General features: G+C 43.7%; 2 protein-coding genes across 5 annotated transcripts in view; both read right to left on the bottom strand.

Annotated features, from left to right (window-relative positions):
• mcm10 (minichromosome maintenance 10 replication initiation factor) overlaps nucleotides 1-4,208 on the bottom strand; it is a 23,821-nt gene extending 19,613 nt beyond the window's left edge. Inside the window, exons 1-9 of one of the 4 annotated variants that reach the window (XM_037981306.1) lie at nucleotides 4,059-4,208; nucleotides 3,903-3,955; nucleotides 3,509-3,547; nucleotides 3,157-3,426; nucleotides 2,925-3,056; nucleotides 2,673-2,846; nucleotides 1,097-1,265; nucleotides 844-1,009; nucleotides 180-347 (exon numbers count right to left, since the gene is read on the bottom strand). In XM_037981306.1, the coding sequence (XP_037837234.1) occupies nucleotides 180-347; nucleotides 844-1,009; nucleotides 1,097-1,265; nucleotides 2,673-2,846; nucleotides 2,925-3,056; nucleotides 3,157-3,426; nucleotides 3,509-3,515 (1,086 nt within the window). In that variant the 5' untranslated portion in view covers nucleotides 3,516-3,547; nucleotides 3,903-3,955; nucleotides 4,059-4,208. Of the gene's footprint in view, nucleotides 1-179; nucleotides 348-843; nucleotides 1,010-1,096; nucleotides 1,266-2,672; nucleotides 2,847-2,924; nucleotides 3,057-3,156; nucleotides 3,427-3,508; nucleotides 3,552-3,902 lie in introns of all 4 variants that reach the window. The other 3 variants (XM_037981305.1, XM_017438566.3, XM_017438565.3) reach the window with 3 other exon arrangements.
• A 2,475-nt stretch (nucleotides 4,209-6,683) lies between these two features.
• Nucleotides 6,684-9,077, bottom strand: LOC108249284 (histone-lysine N-methyltransferase PRDM9). Its single transcript, XM_017438567.3, has 2 exons — nucleotides 8,788-9,077; nucleotides 6,684-8,070 (listed from the first exon to the last, which is right to left on the bottom strand). Exons 1-2 carry the CDS (start codon nucleotides 8,957-8,959, stop codon nucleotides 7,349-7,351), a joined length of 894 nt encoding a protein of 297 aa, XP_017294056.1. The 5' UTR covers nucleotides 8,960-9,077; the 3' UTR covers nucleotides 6,684-7,348.
• Between the last annotated feature and the right edge of the window lie 340 nt (nucleotides 9,078-9,417).

The following is a 9,417-nucleotide window of genomic DNA, read 5'->3' on the forward strand; positions in this document are numbered from 1 at the left end:
CCGGTCTCAGTCTCAGTCCAGTCTCAGTCTCAGTCCGGTCTCAGTCCGGTCTCAGTCCGGTTTGTTTTTTCTTACAACGACCTGCTGTCTCCTCAGCATCTGTCCCAGATGTTGAAGAACTGAACCCCTGATCCGTTCTGCCGGACCTTTTAGGAGAACACGGCACACACTCGTCTCACCCCGTCGTTCCCGTCTCTCTGCTTCATGGGGTTGGGGTTCAGGAGTCCTATCACCGTCCCCGTGTCCCTCTTCCAGTGCTCCTTGTGGACGTCCCCAAACAGGAACAGAGACACGAACACGTCCAGGTTGTGGAGGTCGTTCAGTTTCCAGATGCTGAAGGTTTTTCCCTGCAAAGAGGAAAAAGCTTCATCAGAAACCAGAAAAGACAAGACGTCCTCTAAAGTTTAGACACGGGACAAGAAAAAGATGCTCCTACAGAGCCCACGCTGGACTCCTGAGGGATCCCAAAGTGTCCCAGGGTCAGAGAGTCTCCTCCCTGTCCCCAGAAAACCTCCACAGGTCCAGGAGGCGTCCCAATCAGACCCCCGGACCGCCTCAGGTGACTCCTTTTGATATGGAAGATTATTTTTTAGTTATTTAGCTTTAAGCTAGCATTTTCTCTTTAGCTTTAAGCTAGCATTTCCATTTTTAGCTTTAAGCTAGCATTTCCCTTTTTAGCTTTAAGCTAGTATTTCCCTGTTTTAGCTTTAAGCTAGTATTTCCCTTTTTTTAGCTTTAAGCTAACATTTCCCTGTTTTAGCTTTAAGCTAGGGGGTTTAAAAGCGGAACCATCAGCGGATGCTTCTCTGCCGATCCGAGCAGACCGGGCTCAGCATCACTTACGCTGGTGTTGCTCTGAGGCGTGACTTTGTTCACCAGCACCGCAAACGTCACCCAGTCGCTGTCCTCCAGCTTCTCCCGCGTCAAACGCTCCGGCACCTGCGACAGGCGGATGAGGCGGCGGTCGGCCATCTTGCGGTCCATCTCACAGGAGGACACCAGCGGCTTCCTAAAAGGAAAACAAACACGCAGACGGCACTGAAGCACACGAAGAACAGGAAACGTGCGGCGTCGCGGTCGTTTCGTTGGTCCCAACCTGAGCCGCAGGCCGGAGTATTTCTCGACGGACACGTCTTTAGGAAGAGGAGGCTGAGCGGCAGGTGACGAGGAAGACGGCGAGGGCCGCCGGTCAGAGGCCTCTCCGGGGCGGTCTAATGGCTGGAAGGAGCTGCCGATCCGTACCTCCACCAGTGGTTTCCTGTCCTCTAAAAGCAACAAAAACAGCAGCTGAAAAACTAAATATATACAAAACAAAACGTGGAGGAAAACTTTGCAGTGATTGTCAAAAATAAAAACACTTTAAAGGAACTCAAGTTTCCCAGACATACTGAGATAAAACACTGGGGGTGTGAATAGTACTTGGCTAGTGTAAATCTTTCCCATAATATTAAGTGGTTGCCATGGTATCCAGCCGTGTGTTTTGGGGCCAAATGCGCCTCAAATTCAGCAAGTTAATAAGACCAAAAATGTCACTTTTCAATGCATAGAAAAAAATACTATATATACTTTTTAAATATTTTTTAAACACTGTTTTATGAAGAAATACATCTCTTCTTTGTGTTTTTGAACATTCTGTGCTTTTGGAACAGATATTTTATGAAATACAAATTTTTAAAATAAGGTCCTATTTCGAACTCTCAAATTAGTTAAAAAACACGCTTCACTAAAAATGAAATTGTCGGAGTTTGGACTTAATCAGTGACTTCATATTCAATAGATATTAAGAAAAACAGTGTATTTTCTTATATGTGTAAAAAAATTAATTGACCTTTTTGAAAATGCCCCAATAAAGGGGGCGGAAACTTGAGAATTTGATGCATCTTAGAGTGATTTTTGTCGTCGAAACAGTTCAACGAAACATTTACCGCCACGTGTTGTCATAACAACAGCGTGTGCACCGGGAGTTTCAAACATAGAAAACCACTTTCAATTGACTCGAAGTATTATCGTAAGTATATTTAGTAATTTATACTGACATGATTGCTTCATGTAGTTGATTTACAACCGTTTTTCATGTAACAGTTATTGTGGTTGCATAAGAACAACTAGAGCTACAATGTGGAATACGTTTTTTCTCCAGACCAGTTGTCATGATTGATTAGAATCACTTAACGAGTTTAAACTTAACGAGTACATATATATGATACACCTGTTTTGAAAATATAAAGCTTCCAGATTTCAGTGATATGTATCATTAATATATAGGTCTAGCAAATCTGTCTCTAATTTGCACATGAAAAGTGCTGAGACACCAAAAATGCTGATTTAGGTAAGCCTAGCTCGTTTCCATGGCAACCAAAGTAATATTTCATAGTTTCATTAAGATCCGCCAACCTCGACTTTCCACCCTATGACTGATTTTCTCTGTCGGCTGCTCTTAAAGTTTGAATTTAAGGACACATTCACCACCGATCTGAGACACTGAGATGGACAGGATCAGGAATGAGGACATCAGAGGTCCAGCACAGGTTGAAGGACTGGGAGATAAAGTTAGAGACAGTTTGGACATGTCCAGAGGAGGGACAGGAGGCAAAGAGGACATGTATGGATGCAGTTAGAGAGGACATGGAGGACAGAGGACAAACTGTGTGGATTCATAAATTTGAACTGACCGTCCTTCTTGTCTTTGAAAGGCTGAGGTCCACCTGGCGGCGATGCTTTCGGTTTGTGAGCCATTCTTGGTTTGTGTTTGAATGAATCCGCGTTGCTGAGCTGGGAGGAAAACTCTGAGGACTCCTGGAGCTTCAGGCTTCCTCCTCTGCCGGGAGGGGACAAAGACGACGAAGCTGCCAGGACACGGAAACGCCGCGGCTGTCAGACGCTGCGCTGAGGTGGAAAAGTTCAGCTGGAAACTAAATGGTTACCTGATGGTGGTTTGGATGCTGGCTGTCGGGTCGGCGCTGGTTTGGTCCCAACTTTAGCGGCCGAGCTCACCTGGCTCGCCTCCAGCTGCTGCTGCAGTTTCTGCATCTGCTCCTGCATTCTCCTCAACTCGTCTGAAGACGCCCGGGGACACAGAGGACACAAGATTCTGAGACAAACTTCGCTGTGGTTTAACTAAACGAAGCCGAAAGGAGCAAATGCTGCATCTCCAACCTTGCAAATCCTCCTTCGACCGGTCCAGGTGCTCAGAAGCTCCTCCCTCCGGTCCTCCTGAGGTTCCCTCCTCGTCTTCGATATCATTGACGTCTCCGAAGAGATCTGACACGACATCCTCCTTCTCCTCCTCGTTGTACTCTTCGTCCTCGTCGCCGTCCTCGTCGAACAGCCCGTCCAAGTCGTCCGCCGCCTCCTGGTCGTCTCGAACTCTGCCCACGTCCTCGCTCTCAGCCAGGAGCGCCGTCAGAACGTCCAGATCGTCCTCGCCTGGGCGAAAACGTGACGCAGACACCGTTTAGACACCCCGAAGAAATGTTCTTTAACGTGTTTTAAATACGGCGATACTTACAGTCCATTTTAGAGACGTGCTGAATTCAGACGGCTCTGTCTGTCTTCAGAAAAACAATAAAAGTTATTTATTTTTTATAGTTTTTGCAGCATTATGTTCAGCTCCTAGTTGTTAAAAAAAGACTGCATTCTTTCCAGTCTGTGTTTATCTATAAAAACTTGTTGGGAAAACAGATGAACGGGGAGAAAATTCATTAAATTTTGCAACATTATCTCTTAATATCTTCAAGTTTGAGAAATAACAAGAGAAAAACACAAAGTAAACTAAATGTGCACAATCTCCATTTAAAAGGACACTTTTAAATAACCCGTTGATGATAAAAACAGTAAAACACAACAATCTACTTTAGCCACTTTTAATATTTATCATAATAAATAACAAACTTCGTGCTTACCTCGGTTTAGCTCAGATGGGTTTTTTTTGTTTTCTTTGCTAGCTCTGACGCAACTATATTAACAAAACACGACAAACATTTAATATAAGAATTATATTTGTTTATTATAAACGCCTCTCCGTACAAAATGGGCAGTTTTATTTAATAAAAAATAACCTTTTAGGTCCGTACAGACGCGTCTTCACACAGAGAGGGAAATCCAAACTGGCGCTAAACGAAGGACCCCGCTGTGTTGTCAAAGCGCCGTTAGGTGTCCAACGATTTCCCTGAACAAAAACAAGTTTATTTTTTTTTAATTCAGGCAAAATGACTAAAAAATTAATTATGAGTTAAATGTTAGTTATATAGAACAGATACCTCCTGCGTTATGGTTAATAGAGTTTAAAACAAGGATGTCTAATTTATCCATTTATTTAAAAATTGCAGCTGAAATACTTTCTATTTGCCCAACATGAGACAAAAATAAAAAATAAAAAATTACACAAATGTATTTCCCATGTTATTTCATGCTGGATAAGAAGTAATTAACTCTATCTTTTAGATCAGTTCAATACTTGAAGTATTCTTTAAATATTTTGTTTTTGATCTTATCTCCATTTTTCCCACCACACCACTTTAATTATAATCTGCAACAAGGCTGTGCAGTAAAACAAACAAAGGATAAAGGATTAAAACATAAAAAATACAGCTTTGAGTAAACACATGGTTTAAAAATGGTCCATTCATCCAAATGTGATTTAAAATTAAATCAAATAATTACTTTAGCAGTAAATGGGGCCAAACATTTATTATTTGTGAAATTTTTTTGTCATTATGTCACAAAAACACAAACTTCTTGTAACAGATAACACGGCTGCTGAGCTGCACTGTATTTGTAGCGAAACTATAAATGTAATGTTTTTTATCAACTTCTTTATCTTCCAGCTGCCTTTATAAAGACGTGAACATGTTCTCTGCACTCTTTTGTCAAAAACTTTAATAAAATTCAATAATTTAAATGTTTAACAAGTTTGTTTTGTTCTGTTTTATTTATACTACAGCATCTAAAAGGTCAGAGTAAGTTAATGTTTTACAAAGAAAAATGTCAAAGTTTTATTTTTTCTGTTTTTACTTTGGCCACAAGAGGGCGATACAGCACCACCACCAACAACTAACATGTTTATGTTTCAGCTTTTACATCTTATAATAAAGATATTGGAGACTGAAATCCAGATGGAATCAGAGGACAGGATGGACCGGTGTCAGTTTTATTCTGAAGGACCAAACGCAGCCGAAGGTAAAGATGAAATTTATTTCAGCTAAAACAGAAAAACCTCAGGAAGTAAAACACAAACCGGTGAGAGTGAGAAGAAAATAAGTGACTAAACGACGGACTGAGGGATGTGATGACATCACAGACGTGCTGATTACTAACTGAGACTAAAAACAGGAAGTAAACGAAGATCATGACGATCCTTCACTTTGTTTCAAATTAAAAGTCTGGCTGCTCTCCCAGTTTTTCTTTTTTTTTTTGACATTTTAAACTTTTTCAGCTCAGTTTTCTTTTTGATCTCCTCTGATGTCGGGGCTTCCGTCGACTCGTCCCGGGAGCTTTCTGTGTTATTTTCTGTCACGTTCTGATTTATGACTCGGGTTAAATCTGCTGACTCGGGCATCTGCGGGCTGCGAACTCGGACGCCGAAGCTAAAAGCTGCCTCACATCTGGGTTTATTTCAAAGGATTTTGTCTCTTTTTCTGCTCCTCCTTCTAACATAGGGTTATAAAAACCTTAATATATTAAAAACAAATTAAATGCAGGGAAATTTTTCATCCCAAGGTTTTAAATCTAACAAAGCTGCTCATCATGATCGATCAGTTAGCCCTTAGTTAGCTCTTCTCAGCCACTCTCAGCTACTACCACACCAGACTTCAGCTCAGTATCTGTATAATTAACTGTATCAGCTGTAGAGCTAAATCTGAGGACTTGTTAAAAGCTCAATGTCTGTAAAACCACCCGAGCTGGGGCCATTTTTAGTCGATCATTTAAACTTTAAACTGACTCTGATCAGCTCCAGGAGAACACCCAGTGAGTTATTTTGCTAACAGACGCAGCAGCTGATAGAGTCCCCCTCTCCTGACAGGCGTGACTCTGCAGAAAGCAGCAGGTCGACAGATGATTGATGACCGATCAGCCGCGGCCGTCTGCCTGACTGAGACTCGCTGGCAGCCGTCAGTTTGATGAATTACAGCTCGGAGAAAAACCCGCTGCTCTGTGATCACAGCCGGTAAACGGTGTGTGTGTGTGTGTTCAGGGGACGCCGCCGGGGCCTCCGCGATCACACGCCTCTTCGTTATCCCTCCGCAGGAAGTGGAAACACAGCGAACGCACCTGCTGACAGGTGAGCTCTGCTCCACCAGCGCCTCCGGATTCAGATGCTGCTGTTCAGAAACGCCGGGGGATTTTACAAAAGGGGCGGGGCTAACATGACCTAGACCCACCCAGTTTTCTGCACTCAATCAGTCTTACGTTCCACTTAATTAAAATAAAATAAAAAGACACTTCTGGGCTACCAACTGAACAATAATAATTAATTAAAGTCACAACAGCTGTCGGAAAAATGAGTTTTTTCAATTTTTTTTTTCACATTTTGTACATTTGTATCAAGCTTTTTTTTAATCCTAGCTAAATCACCATGGTAACCGAGGCCGAACTCATCACCTGCTCCGGAGCCAGCCGCTCAAAGACACGTAAACATCCACCGCTTTTATTTTGAAAGTAGGAAGCTAAAGAAATGTCTTCACTCACACGTGGAAAAATAAAGTTTATTTTGTTTCTATTTTTCTTACAAGACAGCTGACACAGAAAAGGTTTTTTTTTTTATTCGCAAAATTTGGCCAAAATGCTTCGAGCTGAGAATTAAACCTGTAACAGATTAGACACAAAAACAGACGGGGTGATGTTGTTTTTCAGGATTTGTGCCGAATATTTCAGTACAAATGTTTCCAAAATAAAACCAGTTCAGAGTCTTTACATCAGAAAGTTTCAAAATAAAAATAAAACTCCAGTTAAACGACGCTGACGTTTATTTACACGAAATGAAACTTTAACAGGTGATTGGAGCCAAGGCAGAGACAAACAAACACTTCGGGAATGCTTATCGCCCGCCGCTGAACGGCCACCAGACGAATTGAAAGGAAACTTTTCAGTTCAAGATGGCTGCCACAGCCAACACGATTACGAGCCCCACACTGGCAGCGAGGAAATCAACAACACAGAGTTCTTATTTTTAAATCTTAAAAGCTTCAAAATGAATCAAAGTTTGTTGATTTATCTCCCAGGACTTGGGTTCAAACTTACAATAATTAAAGTTTATTTTAAAAGGTTTAATTTCAACTCTTTTGTTCTTTATGTCCCAGATTTACGCCAGCCGTTTGTTGACAGTTGATTTCTCTGCGGCAGGATTCAATCACGCCTCCGACGGCTCACCTGAGTGGATCTTCATGTGATCCTTCAGTCGGTACCGGCGGATGAACCACTTCCCGCACGTGTCGCAGGCGTGAGGCTTCTCGTCCGTGTGCGTTCTCATGTGCCGCTTGAAATGCGACGGGCTGAAGAACCGGTTCCCGCACAGGGCGCAGGCGTGCGGCCGCTCGCCCGTGTGCGCCCTGACGTGGCGCTGCAGCGTGTCCCTGGATTTAAAACTCTGGCCGCACAGCTTACAGGCGAGCGGCGGCCTCTGTCCCGCCACGCTCGACAGGTGTCTCGACACGTGTCTCCTGAAGGCGGACGGGTCGGAGAAGGATTTCCCGCAGACATTGCAGAGGTATGGTTTCTCGCCGGTGTGCGTCCTGACGTGGAGCAGGAGCCTGTCGCTCCTGCTGAACGTCTTCCCGCAGGTCTTGCAGACAAACTGCTTCTCGTCCGCGTCGGTCCTCATGTGACCCAATAAACCCGACCTGGAGAGACCTCTGCCACAAACCTCTGCCCCGCGGTTCTTCTTCTTCTTCTTCTTGGAGGCTTCCCTGCAGGCGTCCACCGCCTCCTCCTTCAGCTGCTCGCCGTCCTGACGGGCGCAGAGCTCCTCCTCCTCCTCTTCCTCTTTAACCTGTGAAGGTTGTTGTTCCTGCTCATCCACCCTGGAACTCCTCTCCTCCGCCTCTTCTTCTTCTTCTCTTTTAATGTCTTGTTCTGGGACGTCATGGAGGAATACACACAAAAAAGAACACTTAAATTTGTCTTGTTCAGATATTTGTTTTGGCTAAACTGTTTGTTTATAATTTTTTATCACCCGCCTCCAAAGGGAAGTGCGCTCGTTTGTCTGTTCGGCTGATTTTAAAGAAACTTTAAGGAAAACGACCAATTGACGTTTGGAGTTGACCCAATTCAAGATGGCTGCCACAGCAAGCAGAAAAAACAATCTGACCAAACAACCAAACCTCCTTGGGATGACTCTCAGGGTCTGTAAATTGGAGTCAAAGCCGTTTGGTCCCTTAGCTGTGGCGGCCATCTTGAATCGGGTTGACTCAACCACTTGTAGAGGTGCATCCACTGGTTAATTCATGAGGATTTCTTTAAAAAGTGCCCTGTGGTTCGTCTAATATTTTGCTAACAGACGCAAGCAAAGAAACATTATCGCCCTTTCGCCTTCAGCAGCGGGCGATAATGACACAAACCCAGCGATAAAGCAGAAAATGTCAACAAAAAGGGGATCGATTATTGACAGGGAGAGACGTACGCGGTGACGTCATGACGCAGCTCTGAACCCCATCTCTTTAGTTTCAGTTAATTTATCTCACAGAGCGACACGCATTCAACCGTTTTGTCCCGGAAAGCATCCAAACCGAAAAGGTTCGGTCCGGGAAATATAAATAATGAACTTTTAAGGTATTTTGTAGTTTTTCGTACCGACTTGGCGCAGCTTCCTCTCGCGCTCCAGGACGACGTCCATCATTTTGTTCTGGAGGCGGATCTGCTCCTCGCACTGGACGATCCTGTTTTCACACTCGGCGGATATGTCGTCTCTGGCAGCAGCCAGCCGCCGCCGGAGAAAGTCCCTCCAGTTTCCGATGGAAGCCATTATTACTTAAAATAAAAAAAACCGGAAAGATTTACCCCTCGCGACACGAGCAGGCGTCCGCCGAGCTAACAAGCTAATGCTAACAACACGCTAGCCTCACTTCCGCTCCGGAAGTCGACCTCTTCTTTGTTGGTTTGTAGACGCGTTTCAGAGCGTTGGCGCCCCCTGCAGGTCACACGATGTTTCTGTCTGTGGTGAAGATTAACTCAAAAAGTTCTGAACGGATTTTCATGAAATTTACAGGAAACATCAAACATGGAGCGAGGAGCAAGGGGTTAGATTTTAGTGGTGATCCGGTCAAAGGCCAAAGGTCACAAATTCTGTAATATCTGACTTTAAAACGTTGCCTCCAACTGTTAAAGTCACAAATGTCTCTCTGTTGGCAAAATATCTCATGGACCACCAAACGGATTATATTGAAATTTTCAAAAAGTAATCATAGGACACACATCTACAGC

Source organism: Kryptolebias marmoratus, linkage group LG18, assembly GCF_001649575.2.
Source record: "Kryptolebias marmoratus isolate JLee-2015 linkage group LG18, ASM164957v2, whole genome shotgun sequence".
In the NCBI taxonomy this organism is placed as follows: Eukaryota; Metazoa; Chordata; class Actinopteri; order Cyprinodontiformes; family Rivulidae; genus Kryptolebias; species Kryptolebias marmoratus.

Excerpts from the sequence above, each read along its gene's own strand:
- LOC108249284 (XM_017438567.3), bottom strand. The coding sequence starts at position 8,959 with ATGGCTTCCATCGGAAACTGGAGGGACTTTCTCCGGCGGCGGCTGGCT. Across the intron at positions 8,071-8,787 it reads GAGGAAGCTGCGCCAAGTCG|AACAAGACATTAAAAGAGAA; the intron begins GTACGAAAAACT and ends ATGACGTCCCAG.